This window comes from Cnephaeus nilssonii (genome assembly GCF_951640355.1).
Source record: "Cnephaeus nilssonii genome assembly, chromosome: 3".
In the NCBI taxonomy this organism is placed as follows: domain Eukaryota; kingdom Metazoa; phylum Chordata; class Mammalia; order Chiroptera; family Vespertilionidae; genus Cnephaeus; species Cnephaeus nilssonii.
Window position 1 is genome coordinate 28,732,168 of NC_137074.1, and position 15,891 is coordinate 28,748,058.

The 15,891-nt window shown below is 42.5% G+C and overlaps 1 protein-coding gene across 2 annotated transcripts in view; it reads right to left on the reverse strand.

The window, feature by feature from the left end:
* Nucleotides 1-1,683: 1,683 nt before the first annotated feature.
* Nucleotides 1,684-15,891, reverse strand: part of GOLIM4 (golgi integral membrane protein 4) — a 79,891-nt gene continuing 65,683 nt past the window's right edge. For both annotated transcript variants that reach the window (XM_079766425.1, XM_079766424.1), the window contains exons 13-16: nt 13,363-13,530; nt 12,967-13,035; nt 3,950-4,030; nt 1,684-3,377 (exon numbers count right to left, since the gene is read on the reverse strand). In XM_079766425.1, coding sequence (XP_079622551.1) covers nt 3,228-3,377; nt 3,950-4,030; nt 12,967-13,035; nt 13,363-13,530 — 468 coding nt within the window. In that variant the 3' untranslated portion in view covers nt 1,684-3,227. The remainder of the gene's footprint in view (nt 3,378-3,949; nt 4,031-12,966; nt 13,036-13,362; nt 13,531-15,891) is intronic.

Genomic DNA, 15,891 nt, shown 5'->3' on the forward strand with positions numbered 1-15,891 from the left:
GGCCCCCAAGTGTCATGGGAACAATGTGAGGAACTCAAGGTGGATGTTGCACACACATTAAGCTTGTGTTCCAACTAGGATCGCTAATCTTAGGAAACCCTCTAATAAAAGGACTGCTAGCAAACCTGTCCCCACTTGCCCCCAAGGGAGATATTATCTTTATTATCCTCGTCAGGGAACAAATATGTCCTCCAACCCAGAAAGAGATAGTAGCTTTGACTTCTGGATGCTTGCTAGGCAAGTATCCTTGAAAAGATAGCCCAGCAGAAAAGCTGTCACAGATGTATAGAAACTCCATGGAGAATTCCCCTCCAACAAAAAATCCCAGGGAAGAAATTAAGTCATGTGTCCATCTTGGATCAAGTACAGTACTTTGTCCAAGGAGGTGGTTAGTATTTTTGGCTCTGCTCAAGTTGACTTCCCACCCAGAGACAGGGGTCAAGGTCACTTACTAAGATATTAAGAGAGAAATGTGCTTGGCAAAGATGAGTTACATTTATTATGATTCAGTTTGGATGGTAAATTGTAAGGCTGAAGAGATAAGATAGGGCCAGATCATGAAGAATTATGTAGGTTATATTAAGGAGTTTGGAATTTTTTCTATATGCAATAGCAATTTTATTATATCATTCAATAATGGGGTAGTGTTAGTGGTAACTTTAGAAAGGTCACACTAGGACAGATTGTAGAGGTTGGTAGGAGAAAGTAAATGAGGAGAGAAGTTAGGGACTATTACAATAGTCTAGGTAAAAGATAACAGAGGCCTGAATCGGGTTAGCGGAGTGGAGAGAAATGGGCAAACTTAAAAATATTTTGGTGGCATCTATAGGGAGAGAAGGCAGACTCAAGGACAAACGTCAAATCCTACAGAACAAACTTCTTCAGTTGAGTGGGGAGGGAGGAACTCCATCAACCTTAAAGGAGCACTGTGGGTTACAGTGGTCTTATTATCACACTCCTGGTTCTATGACATTCAGTGTCAGTAATTTTTCTTTATAAATCGAGTCATTGTAACTTGCATGTGGCCAGGTCATACTCTTACTCCTAGATCTTTTTTGATCACTCTTACAGCTATCCAGTCATTATATTTGTACTAATGTAGCTTTTTTGTGCTGCACTGTACTTGCCCCTAATAAACGTGCCTCCCCCGCTTCTTATTAGATTACTGGTACCAAGTCCTTTGACTTATTGGTTGCACCAGAAGTCACAGATTAATTGGCAAGATAAATACAAGTGACTATTTCTGCTCATCTCATTAATGTAGATTAACTCCGGCTGATTAGTTCTCTTCCAAACATTAGCTAAAATGGCCCTATAACTTGTGCCATCCTAAGTAGTATGGTTTGTGATTATTGCTTCTTAGTGGGGATACATATGACAGGGTTTTGTTGCTGTTTATTATGTGTGTGTGCATGCACACATGACACTCATATGTTTCTCTGTTTCTTTTTTCTTCCCCAGAACTAACTCAAATAAAATAAAAATTCTTAGCTTTTTCTTTAGGATAGAGGAAGGGAAAAATCACACACCAATTAAGTAGAGGAAGAGATACAGAATATAACAGGTTAGGCATTGTATAATTCATTAATGTATATTGGTTCCACTTAAATTTTTCCTTTTAGGAAAAAGAATGTTTAAAATAAAATACTATTAAAAACTCACATACTTTAAAAGATTGATCACTTTCTTTTTATAGTTTTATTGACTATTACCAAGTTTCAATGTTTCAAATAATTAAATACTGCAACTGGGACATTAAAAATACAAACTAATTTACCAAAATAATTGTATTTTGAATATTATGTACAATATTATACATTTTACATTACATAAAGGGTTTTTATACATAAAGGTAAAATTTGATTTATGATTATTGAAAATCCAAAATACAGCTGAACAAACATTCCTATGCATATATACGCAATCACTCAATTGGGACAATCAGAACCATACATGAGTGTGGTTACTAAAAAAGAAATTTACATTCATACAACAGTAGAAATTGAAATGTTTTTTTATTATTATTATTACAAAACCACACACATGAATTATATAACCTGATTTTATATATCTAAAAATCTTTATGCTTAAGATTGAAATGTTTCTATCCCAAGGGAATTTTTATTTTTAACTTCTTTATTTTAAGGAATTTTTATAACTTATCATTAAAATGCCTCTCTGTGGGCATAATGGAGACCCAACCTCAGCGAGCAGAAAAGTCATCAGGGTCTATCCTACCACCATGTGTACCTCACCATGTAGTTTTTAAAAAATAATCCTATTCAATTATACATTTTGGTATGCCTTTATAAATACTTGTCATCAGAGATTACTTACTGAGGCATAGAGCTTACAGGGGAAATGTCTATTACTGTAGGGAACTAGATAATGAAACAAGAATTTTGCTAGGTCGCTGTGGGAAAATAATAGAATGGGTGCTCATGTAGAAAACACTACCCATCCACAGTCAATTAGTTATTAAACAACATGTCAGTCCTTCAAAAAGGTTACTACACTGAAGTGCCATACCTTGTTTGAATACTGAAATATCTAAGTCCAGAACACTGTCATATGAATTTAGTACTACCTCACTTTTAAATTTAATTCATTTCAAGAAGAAGGGCTGTGATTTTAAGTAAAGCCAAATATTTTTCTAACTGATGTGACAAGTCTGGGAAACAATGTCACTCTGTACATGAATCTCATCCCAGCAACACAGACGCGTGAAAAGTCTATCAGATTATATATATACACTAGAACCTCGAAAAGGGAGCAGTTAGTAAACGGGCCATTCTCCGTAAATTCCGAACAGCGTTTTTTTTTTTTTTTTTGCAGTATTTCTTATTTTGAAATCCTGTGTTTTATCAAAGGCAAACAATGTATAACACCTGGAAACTAGAAGATAGAAAAGTAACAAGTTGAAGCATATACAAAATCGATGTCCTTTCCAACATCACATAATCATTGGGAAAAAAAAGAGATTCAGAGCCTAAATTTCTCTTTCTTGCTTGGGTTTAGCTTGAATATAAAAGAAGCTCTAACCTAGGTTATTAAAATATATTTATATAAATGTATTTGCATTTCTAATATAAAAGTTTTAAAAAAGTCTAAATTCTTAATTTTTGTAATTAAATATCCTAGAGTTCAGTAGGCAGGTTTATTTCTGAGCAGCTTGTAAGGAATCTGTCCGCCGAGTGCTGTCTGAGAACTTGGGGGGCGGGGGGCAGCTACATTTCAGCTCTTTGCTGTGATTTCTCAGCACCAGCTGCCCCGTCCTCCTCCTCCTCCTCCTCCTCCTCATAGTGTTCCTCTCGGCCTTTGGGGTGGTTGTCATCTCGAACTTCTTGTTCCTCTCCATCATTGTTTTTCTCATCAGCCTTAAAATTAAAAGAAACAAACATCACCTAAGAGATAGGGCATAGAGTAAGTGAAATAAATAATTCCCTCTTTAAAAACAAAAGGTGATGCCTTAGCCGGTTTGGCTCAGTGGATAGAGCATCAGCCTGCAGACTGTAGGGTCTGGGTTCAATTCTGGTCAAGGGCATGTACCTTGTTTGCAGGCTCCATCCCCGCCCAGGTCAGGGCATGTAACAGGAAGCAACCAATCGATGTGTCTCTCTCACATCAATGTTTCTCCCCTTCCCTTCCACTCTGTCTAAAAATCAATGAGAAAAATATCCTTAGATGAGGATTAATAAATAAATTTTAAAATTATGAAAAGTTACTCATTTTTGGAAGAAAGAAATAAGTGAAGAAAAATGTTCCAAGAAGCAACAGTGCTACAGTCTTTCTTAATCTTCATATTGTCACAAATTTTCCTGGGTCCAGGTTAGCCTGTTAAACTCTGTGGCACCTTAGATGTACTGACTGGTATCTATCCAACTATATATAGAGGTATCTCCTACACATGCGCAAACATGCGCAATAGAAATACACATCCTAAACGTACATTTTCATCATTTTCACCATAGGTCTCTTCAGCATTATGTTCCAATTCTCTTTTTTTCTCTTCAGTCAAATCTTCCTGAACCTAAAACAAATCAAAGATACTGGGTGATGCTTTTATCATTTAAGCACTTGAAACAACACATTATAATTTCTAAAGAGTTCATTTAAAGAGCAGCAACAAAATTAAACTAAAACTAAATTTGAAAAAAAGGTAAGTCAAAGATTTGATTTGTCTATTACCTATGAAGAAGTGGATAATACAGCTACTATAAAAAAAATCTTACTCAACTGTCTTCTGTACCTAGATGCATACCTGGCTCACTGCAATCGCTTAATAAATGCTGTTGAATGAATGAATAAATGAATCAATGCAAAAATATCTGCTCTGCACAGGCAAAGAAAACAGACCTTATGACTTACATATAAGATAGGAGAAAATTTTCTATAATTAAGAACAAATTTTTCTGTCTAAAATATCTAGAACACAGAACATAATAATTTCAATTTCTTCATAAAATAGCTATTAAACTGCCTCAAATCCCTATATCTCTTCAGTGTTCTAACATGACACTTATGTTTTAAATAGTTTTCTATTATGTATACTATCACTACTATGTCATGTCATTGATCCCAATTATTTTTTCAAAATGCACATCAAAGAAATCATCCAAATATTTTTGCTAAATAGTATCTATTTAGTGATCACATTCCACAAAATATAGGAGTTGGAAATATCTTAGAAAATATTTTCTAACTTAACTGTTTCAAAAACCATGTGTATGCCAAAAGGTATGAATCATTTGAATACATTTCAAAAAATTGCTGATCATCCATTAAACATCATGTTCTGTCCTGGTACCAAAACAAAACCCATTCTCTCCAAGGCAGTGTTATAGAGTGAGTCTTCTAGAATAACACATAAAATGACCTGATTTTTAAAAAATATTTCTTTTGGTGCCGGGGGGGGGAGGGGGGGGGTGTGTTAACTTTGTACTCGCTTGCTTTTTTCTCGATTCCTGCTACCGATGCTAACCGTGTCGAGTCACACTCGACATCCGAGTGCAAAAGGTTAAAAATCCCAGAAATGGGCAAGGGAAGGAAGTAGGCAGGTGTTCTAATTAAGGAGCAAGAAGATAAGGGCTGTCCCAAGGTGCTTAGCCCAGGTGTAACAGGAATAAAGCCCACCCTACCAGACAAGCTTTGGAGTGAACCTGGTCTGTTAGGAGCCTACAAAGATGACCCTTCAAGGATGCCCTAGACAGAGTTCAGCCTTCATGGACCTTTCTTACCAGCCTAACACCATCTGGATTCACACTGGCACAAAATAAATTCATTATGTGGACAGAGGCATAGAACATCTTTTACAGTCACATGTCTTGGTGGGGTGAGCTAGATACACGTTGCACCAGCAGGTTCTAGCTGTGGTCCCTGACATTGTTCTGCCCTTAGTCACAGAACCTCATTAACAACATTCCCCAGGACAATGGGATGAAAACGATGAAGCACTTATTTCAGATTACATTAAGGTCTCACTAATTGAAACATCGTTAAATTGCTAAAATGTCCTGGTCAATTTCAGTGATTAGATATATGTCTTCTATAGCCATAATAATGAAAATATACTAGTGAAAAATAACATGGCTTAGTTGGGACTGGGAGGAAACTACACTATGGTGGAAAGAATATGTAAATCAGGGTGGGCACACTTTTTCTGTAAAGGTCCAGATAGTCAATATTCAGCTTTCTCGGCCGTACCGTGTAGCAACTACCCAGCTCCACCACTGTAGTGCAGAGGCAGCCTCTAACAATAAGCAAATAAAAAATCATGGCTGTGTTCCCCTAAGACCTCATTTACAAAACAGGCTGAGGCCAGTAGTTTGCCAACCCCTAACACAGACTGTGGAGTCAGACAAACCTGGACAAAAACCTTGTTTCTGAAACTCTCCTGGCTGTATAAACAATGAGGCCATTTGTTTTTATTATAAAAATTTTCAAGCACACACAAAGAAAGTTTCATGAACTCTTAATAGTCATCAGCAAGTTTCAAAAATCATCTCAACATTGCCACACCTGCATCACCTATTGCTTTTCTTTATTTTGTGATGAATTATTCTTCAACATTTTTATACATCATATAATTTCACCCCTACACATCTCAGTATATATCTCTTTAAAAACAATGGACTTCTCTTATATAACCATAATGCCTTTAAAACACCTGCTAGCCCGTTTGGCTCAGTGGATAGAGTGTCGGCTTGCGGACTGAAGAGTCCCGGGTTTGATTATGGTCAAGGTGTGTCTCTCTTACATCAATCTTTCTCTGTATCTCTCCCCCTCCCTTCCACTTTCTCTAAAAATCAATGGGAAAATACCCTCACCTGATAAACAACCCTTCCCCCCCCCCCCCCCCCCCCCCCCCGTAAATGAGTGTATGGTATCATCTAGTGTCTAGTCATTACTTACATCTTCCTGATTGTCTTACAAATGTCTATTAACAGTTGGTTTGTTCTAGTCATCATCCAAACAAAGGCCTCAGGTCACTTAGATGCTATTCCTCTCTTTTTTCCTCAATGAATCAATGTTACTGATTCGTTGTTCTATAGAAAGACCCATTTTCTGGACTTATTTGCTTTTTTAAGGCAATACTTAACTCATTCCTTTAGCCCTGACATTTCTTATAAAAGCAAGTTAGCTTAAGGCTTGGATGAATTCAGACTCAATTTGCAAAGCAAGGGTTTTTCAGAGGGATGCTGTAGAATTCCTATTTGCATCACATCGGGAGGTACATAATGCCTGTCCCACTTTCAGTGAGGCTAAGATTGTTCAGTGAGCCCGATGGTGACAGCCTGATCCCTTCATGGTAAAATTCCAGGACTTTCATTCACCTAGTGATATCAACCATTGATGATTAGTCTTAAATCAATTGTTTTAATTAGGGCTTACAGAAATGGTGACTTTATAATTCTATCATTCATTCTGTATTCACTGACTTCTATAAAGAAGAACTTGACCATATCAATTTTAGTTACCTGCGTAATTGCATGCTGTATATACTTAATTATGGCATCCTTTAAAAGCAGACCTCAGTGTGTTCTAATCATGGTTCTAACAATAACAAACTGTGTGACCTTCAATATTTTAGCTACCCTCTCTGCAGCTCAAATTTCTTATCTGTAAAATAAAAAGGTTGGATAAAATCTTTGTCATTTTTTTGTGGGGGGAGGGGGGGAGAAGGGAAGTCATGGATCCTTTTAAGACTTTGGTAAGAAAGGTGTTAGCAAATGGGTATAGATACACATCATTTTACACAGGAGTTTCAGGAGGTTCAGACTTCCCACAGTCTACCTGCTACCATCTGTCCTAGGACTGTGGCTCTAAATAGCGTGCCGCTGAATCAGCATCAGCCGGGTGCTCGTGTACAACTCTGCCTTCTAGGGTGTACCATAGATAAGATCAAAATCTCCAAGGGTAAGGTCTGACCCAGTATTTGTATTTTTCACACACTCGCCAAGGTAATTCTTAGCCACAGCAAAGACTAAGAGCCACTCGTTCGAGTGACATGAATACTGGCTAGAATGTCTCCAGCTAGAATGATAAACACCCTTTTTATGAGTTCTTTCTTCTCTTCTCTTGAGATGTTGTAGAAATGTAGGCTGTTTACCAGATGTCAATATAATATGAGGAGGGAAGTACGGAATGAAATTAATCTTTAATTTAGGGAGCCCACAAATGAAAATGTTCTAATTTTTCAGATTTATAGATATACCCTATTATCCTAATAATATATTCTTCATGTTTGGGGCATAAGTAATTCAAATTCATCTTAGAGGCATTACTGAAAAAGAAAAAAAAATGATATAGAGTTTCTAATTTTAAAATACGCTTAGACTAATAAGCATTAGTCTAAATCAATGAATCTAGTTCAGAAGCCAAATGTTAGTACCCTTTTACATGTAGACACACCAATTATGTCTTCCACATTAGGCCCTCTTTAGCATCCTGTTAAAGCTGATGCAAACGTTTTGTTAGAGATTTCCCAACGCTGCTCCTCATTCCTCATTTTTGTTCACTGAACTCTGGTGTTTTAAGCCTTTTAGAAACGGTCCCTATGTGATGTGGCAAAGTTTAATCAATAGCCAAAACAAACAGGTCGAGTGCCCTGGCCGGTGGGGCTCAGTTGGTTGGGTGTTGTTCTGTGAACCAAAAGGTGGCCGGTTCCATTCTCGGGTGGAGGCCTTGATCCCTGGTAGGAGGCGTGTGGGAGTCAGCTGATCGATGTTTCTCTCTCTCTCCCTCTCTAAAAATCAATTTAAAAAAAACTTTTAAAAAAACTAAATTTTTTTAAAAAGCAAGTCTACAGAGTCTGAAGTGGGTTTTGGTTAGCTACGCTGACCCTGTCCCTGGATGGATTAACACCTTTCTTTCACACATCGAAGATGTAATGGGATGAGCAAGGAATCAGAAGGCTGAACTGTAAGCAGTCGAGAATGCTAGGATCCAAACAGGTGGATGGAATGTGACCGAGGAAAGGCCTTGAGCAATGTCAGCCACAGTGATGGGCACCACTGCTTGCTGAGTGCTGAGTATACTCAACAGAAGCATTCCTGCCGGATGGGCAGCTGCTTGATGTGGTGGCTCACAGCCCACCGCTAACGGCGCCACATAACCTTGTGCTTACTCTCTTGTGAGTGTTCAGATCAATCCATTTCCAGTTACATTGGGAAACTGAGCACTCAGAGTGTCAAGCAGTCATTCAATCTACTTTTTTTTTTTTGAGCACTTAATTTTAAAGCACCCCGAGTATGTTTTTGGGCAATGTCATAATTTGTCGTTTCTCATAAATAGATAAAAAAAATCTGGGAAGTAAGCAACAAGAGGATGGGATCACCATGTAAATGTCTTCCACTTAATCCTAAACAATAAACAATGAATTCTGTCAATAACCATCATTTTTCTGTCTTTGAAGGGTGACTGACATCGCTGCATTCAGACAAAACAAGGCAGGGACGGTGCAAATTTCCTAAAATCACACTGGTTTGGGGTTCTCTACTCTCAGAGGTCAAGGCACAAATCTGACATAAACTGCACCTCTGAACAGGTATTGCCCTAGCAAGATGCACTTCCTCCGGAAGGAGGAATCCCACGAGAGCAGTGAGCCGCACATCCCAGAGGTCGGTGGGGCAGCTAGGAGACCCTGAGGCTAGATGGTGACAACAGCAAAGTACACTACCCAGTGTCCTATGGTTTCCCTTGTGCCCCACAAACAGTGTCACATACACAGTCACTTATAAGCAACACAATATGCATTCTCTCATTCTGCAATCCTCTTTTATTTTTCTCACTTTGCTCCTGCCTGCTGAGATCTTTGTCTCTGACTGTTACTCGTCCTTGAAGGTATTTGGGAACCACCGTTCTCTGCCCTCCCTCAAGGGAAGAACAGGGACCAATTGGAGGAAGTGGAAGATCCAATAATCATCAGCTCAGGAACCACGAGAAAAAGACAACACAGCCTGGACAAGGGGCGCTCAGGGGCAGGGAGGAAAGTTACCCAGGGAAGAAGAAAGGCACACTGGGCTTCCTCAGGGTTCACGAGGCAACATCCTAAAGGAGAGGGTGTGGCAACCTGGAGCCTATGCAAGAGGGGGTTAGAAAGTGGGGATGCAGATGCCAAACACAGGAGACCTGGGCAAGGAACTGGCCAATGAGAAGCAGGACCTGGCTCGGCGCAGCGAGGAAAAGGGCGCTGGCAGCTCTGCACCCGGAGGAAAGAGTCTGGGCCTGAGGGAGGGGCTGCCCAGGGTGAGGCACTGACCTCTGCCTGGTCCCCCTCCTCCCCCCTCCCCCACCTCCTTGTGTCTGTCAGTCTTCTCTTTCTAACCTTGATCCTTCTTGGATCACAGGATTCTCTCTCCACCTTCACTGACATAATAACGAAGCAAAAAATCATCACCAAATACTGATTAAAATTTTATGTTTACCCTCTGAATTTTTTTTTAAAAAGCCAAGGTGAATTGCTTCTCTTTTAATCCCTCAAAGATTCCAGGAATCTGCCATAATGAAATAAAGTAATATTAGTCTAGACATCCTGTTACAAGAGAAGTCCAGATAGTATCTATCTTGCCAAATGCCTTAATATTCAAGGCTGCGAGTTTCTTTAATGCTCTTTTCTGATAAGACACATCAGGAGGAACAGCAGGGTGAGAAAAGAGAAAATGAAAAGATCAAGCCAGTTCGAGTGCATGTGACTAGAGATGTATGTTGCCAACAGCTATAAAGAGCGACATCCTTTTGTTTTCCTGGCATAAGCTCAAATTTCAGCATTAGCTCTAAAAGCTGACAAATGGAACAAACATGACAAAGTAGACTTAGTCAAGGGAACTGTGTATGTGAAGGCAGCAGGACAGGTGTTCTGAGCAGGGTTTCAGGGGTAATAACTGTGCACTGAGGGCAGCAGGACAGATGTTCTGAGCAGGATCTCAGGGGTAATAACTGTGCACTGAGGGCAGCAGGACAGGTGTTCTGAGCAGGGTCTCGGGGGTAATAACTGTGCACTGAGGGCAGCAGGACAGATGTTCTGAGCAGGGTCTCGGGGGTAATTGTGCAGTGAGGGCAGCAGGACAGGTGTTCTGAGCAGGGTTTCAGGGGTAACTGTGCAGTGAGGGCAGCAGGATAGGTGTTCTGAGCAGGGTTTCAGGGGTAATAACTGTGCACTGAGGGCAGCAGGACAGATGTTCTGAGCAGGGTCTCGGGGGTAACTGTGCACTGAGGGCAGCAGGACAGATGTTCCTAGCAGGGTCTCAGGGGTAACTGTGCAGTGAGGGCAGCAGCACAGATGTTCTGAGCAGGGTCTCAGGGGTAACTGTGCACTGAGGGCAGCAGGACAGATGTTCTGAGCAGGGTCTCGGGGGTAACTGTGCACTGAGGGCAGCAGGACAGATGTTCTGAGCAGGGTCTCGGGGGTAACTGTGCACTGAGGGCAGCAGGACAGATGTTCTGAGCAGGGTCTCGGGGGTAACTGCAGTGAGGGCAGCAGGACAGGTGTTCTGAGCAGGGTCTCGGGGGTAATAACTGTGCACTGAGGGCAGCAGGACAGATGTTCTGAGCAGGGTTTCAGGGGTAATAACTGTGCACTGAGCGCAGCAGGACAGATGTTCTGAGCAGGGTCTCGGGGGTAACTGTGCACTGAGGGCAGCAGGACAGATGTTCTGAGCAGGGTCTCAGGGGTAATAACTGTGCACTGAGGGCAGCAGGACAGATGTTCTGAGCAGGGTCTCGGGGGTAACTGTGCACTGAGGGCAGCAGGACAGATGTTCTGAGCAGGGTCTCGGGGGTAACTGTGCACTGAGGGCAGCAGGACAGATGTTCTGAGCAGGGTCTCGGGGGTAACTGTGCACTGAGGGCAGCAGGACAGATGTTCTGAGAAAGGTCTCAGGGGTAATTGTGCAGTGAGGGCAGCAGGACAGGTGTTCTGAGCAGGGTCTCGGGGGTAACTGTGCAGTGAGGGCAGCAGCACAGATGTTCTGAGCAGGGTCTCGGGGGTAACTGTGCACTGAGGGCAGCAGGACAGATGTTCTGAGCAGGGTCTCGGGGGTAACTGTGCAGTGAGGGCAGCAGCACAGATGTTCTGAGCAGGGTCTCGGGGGTAACTGTGCACTGAGGGCAGCAGGACAGATGTTCTGAGCAGGGTCTCGGGGGTAACTGTGCACTGAGGGCAGCAGGACAGATGTTCTGAGCAGGGTCTCGGGGGTAACTGTGCACTGAGCGCAGCAGGACAGATGTTCTGAGCAGGGTCTCAGGGGTAATAACTGTGCACTGAGGGTAGCAGGACAGATGTTCTGAGCAGGGTCTCAGGGGTAATAACTGTGCACTGAGGGCAGCAGGACAGATGTTCTGAGCAGGATCTCGGGGTAACTGTGCACTGAGGGCAGCAGGACAGATGTTCTGAGCAGGGTCTTAGGGGTAACTGTGCACTGAGGGCAGCAGGACAGATGTTCTGAGCAGGGTCTCGGGGGGTAACTGTGCACTGAGGGCAGCAGGACAGATGTTCTGAGCAGGGTCTCGGGGTAACTGTGCAATGAGGGCAGCAGCAGAGGTGTTCTCAGCACGTCCATGGGTGGGGTTGGGGGAATGGGTTGTTCAGGCTGCCACTTGTCCATCCTCTCATCTCCTTTCGGCCAAAGCCACACAGTAGCTAGGCACCTGGCTGAGAGACACCTTCACTGGTCCAGGGAGAGACTGATCATGGGGCTTTGGCCTCCTCCATACCATGTTCCCAAGTACAGAGCGTCAGGTGTCCAGACAGTGAAGTGCTGTGACAAAGTGGCTACACCAGCAGCACTCAGCAGTCACTTACACAAATGTGGCCCCACGATGCTCTAAACCTGACAAGAATATGCCAGAAATTTACAATAAAAAAGCAAACTGAAATGAATGGTGAAGAATTTCTACCCAAGTGCATTTTACTCAACTGAGTTCCTTACATAATTTTCCTTTTCTTTACTGTAAAATGTAATTAAGATACCGAATTCTTGGGAGGGAAAAGCTAAAAGGAGAGCCCGAGCCCATACATTTATTGTAAATACCTGCAGGGTGTGAAGCCTATTCCGACAGACCCTATGGGGCACCCGGGTAGCAGGCAGTATGCAATGTCTATAGAGAAAGCTGCGGGGTTCGTGCAGACTCCCTCCTCAGTGTGCGGAACGCTGCTCTTCTCTTTCATGAGGGACAGATACAGCAGGAAATAACCTTACAGAGGCCATCTATACCCAAGTCCATTGTTCCTGGAAGGCCAGACGTCTTCTTGAGAACCAGGGAGAAGGAGAAGGGATTCTATTCTCCTGCTATCGTTACCTTCTAACCAGTGTGTCCACTGCCATGGGCCATTTCCTCTTGAAACCCCCTTTCTTATCCTGCCCAAGTCTTTCCACAAACATTTCTGGAAAAAGGCGTATCAAAACCAATGCTGCTGAGGTTTGGTGAGGGTGAGTGCAGTCAGTCCCCGGCATTCCGCCTTCCTACCTCCTCCTCGCCCTCCTCCTGGTACTGCTCGTCCACATTGTCCTCCTGCTGATCTGGATTTCCCGCCATCTGTGACACAAAGGGGAGGCTCGGGTCACTGAAAGTCAGGGATGTGCTTTACACACTCTGGGACAAAGAACAAGCACGCTGCCATGAACAGCGGGCTTTCCCTGCATCAGCGGCCAGGAAATAATGAGTAATCGTTCCCAACACAAAGCCCAGGCCATCCGTCACCCCCTCTCTCTGAGTGCAGACACATCATTTCATACAGCGGCCTGAAAACCAGCCAAAGAGACGAACCTTCTGTCAACATAGGTCATGACTCATCTGTTGCATACACGAGCCATTTATTCAAATACCCAGGAGCCACCACCCCCCAGAATGGCCTCTGCTTACCACCAAATGCTCCTCCATTTCCGCGTTCCCTTGCTTTTGATGCCTTTGCTTTTGCTCTTCATTTTCATCTGGCAGATTTTCTTCTCTCGCTTGCTCGGCCTCCTCAAATTCGTCTTCGCCTTGATTGTTAGGGTCATCCGCGGGGTTGATGTCCTCCACAGCTGCCCTCTGTAAAATTTTAATGAAAGGCAACCACCACTTCAAAACCCGGGATCAAGTTTAATTTCATTTGAAAGGCCACACGCGGGCAGAAAATGAAATGGTCCTTCAGAGGATTGCTCAGATCTAACCGTGCCAAGACACACAAGTACACACCCCACCGTCAGAAGATAAAACTCCTGCGTTGTCTGTCAGAGGCTGAGGAATCAGAATTAAATATGATTGGCACTTCTCTTCTCTAAGGGATTCCAAATGGGTCCTCAACACTTCACTCTCACAAGTAATGGGAGCATCACAAAATAGACACCAGAAAAACAGTCAATAAAAACCAAAAGACCAAGTAGGAGAAATAATTAACAGGGAAGGTTTAGATGGGCAAATGGTAATTTCATTCACTGGTGTGCTGATTTTGATACAGACAAGCTTTGCTTCAAAGCAACTTTGTCCAGGTAAGTGGGTGAAAAAGCAGCTGAAGAGAAAGAAGGCACACACCGGAAAGGACCCAAGAAGAGGCTACAAAGAAGGCAGGAAGGGGGCTAGGTCAAAAGTAAATGATCACCCCTAGTATGATCAAAGGGATCAACCAAAGAACTTGTATGCATACATGCATAACCCATGGACACAGACAATCGTGTGATAAAGGCCTGGGGTGGGGGGTAGGGGCAGGCTGGAAGAGGTCAATGAGGAAAAAAAGGGGATATCTGTAATACTTTCAACAATAAAGATTTAAAAAAAAAAAAAAAAATATATATATATATATATATATATATATATATTTTAAAGTCAATGATCAGTTTCCAGTACAGATGACATTTCTTTACAACAAACACTGTCAGGATCCTGAGAGACGTTGCACTGGCCAGAGACAGGACAATGAGAACCGAGCTAAGCCATCCTTGGCAACATGTTTTGGAAAATATCTCCCCCAACCCACCCTGCCTCCCAAGTAGTTCTCAGTTCCTGTGTTCAACAAATTGCCTTCATATTACCAACTTTAACATTATCTCGGTTTTCCACTTAAGTTCCCAAAGCGCCTTTCAAAATAATACACAGCCTCATAAAGGTTCTGATTTTAGAGCCTGAGCTGGGCAGAAAGGCGGTGCGTGCACGGCTTCCCCATCACTCCAGTGTCATCAATTGGACACTTGACTGAAGCAGCAAATGCTCTGGAGATGGAGGTGCCTCACAGGAGGATTTCCTCTCTAGTGGCGTTCTCCAGACAGACTCTACTTCAATCCACTTCAGAGCCCTGGGCATGCTGGAGAGCTCACTGCAGTCTCCGCTGCACTGTCATCGGTATATCCCAGCTATACACTTCATTCAAGTGCAAATGACACTCGTCTTGGGAAGAGAGAGACCGAGAGATCACCGCCTGCACACTAAACCCCAGGTACTCCACCATCTCTTGTCATATGGGTTTCTTTTTGTGCATGATCAATAATTCATGTGGAAACAGAAAAAAAATGTCATTCTCTTCAGAAAAAAATAGCAAACCTTTTGCAAAAGTTAATAAAAAATACACACTAGCTCCAACTCTGCTCAAGTAATGAGTAAGGTTGAGCAGGCCTGGTTGTTATCTATAATAATAAAAGCGTAATATGCTAATTAGACCAGACATCCTTCCAGATGACCTTCCGAATGAAGCCAGGATGAGAGGGAAGCCCAGGTCCCGGGTACCTGCTGGTGGCTGGAGAGAAGCCTGGGTCCCGGGTGCCAGAGAGAAGCAGGTGCCAGCAGCCGGGGGAAGGAAGGCCTATTCTTGCATGAATTTCATGAATTGGGCCTCTAGGATCCTAATAAAATAACTAGATAATCAATTACACCTCCCTAAAGATGGAAAAAGGTGAAGGAATTAAGAAGTACAAATTGGTAGTTACAGAATAGTAGTGGGGATGTAAAGTACAGCATGGGGAAGATAGTTAATAATATTGTAATAACTATGTATCGTGTCAGATGGGTACTGGATTTATCAGGGTGATCAACTTCATACGTTATGTAAATGTCTAATCACTATGTTGTACACCTGAAACTAATATAATAGTAATATAATGTAATTTTAAAAAAGCATTAAAGAAAAAAAATAAATGAAATAGATAAGACAAAGAGAGGGACAAGCAGGCTAACAATTTCTAATTCAAAGAAGGCATGGTGAAGAGAGGCCAATGTTTCCTGTGTGTTCTCCAGATCAAACAAACTGATGACAACAGAGCAAAAGACTGTAAGTCACCAAAGCACTCAACATCCTCCGGATGCCACTGACTGGATACTCCGCCCCTCCCTTCCCCCTCATCCCTCTCAGGCACACTCTCGGCTTTCGCACACTCACTCCCTTGCTCGTTCACATTCCAGCTCTCTCAGACTCTCCCGCTC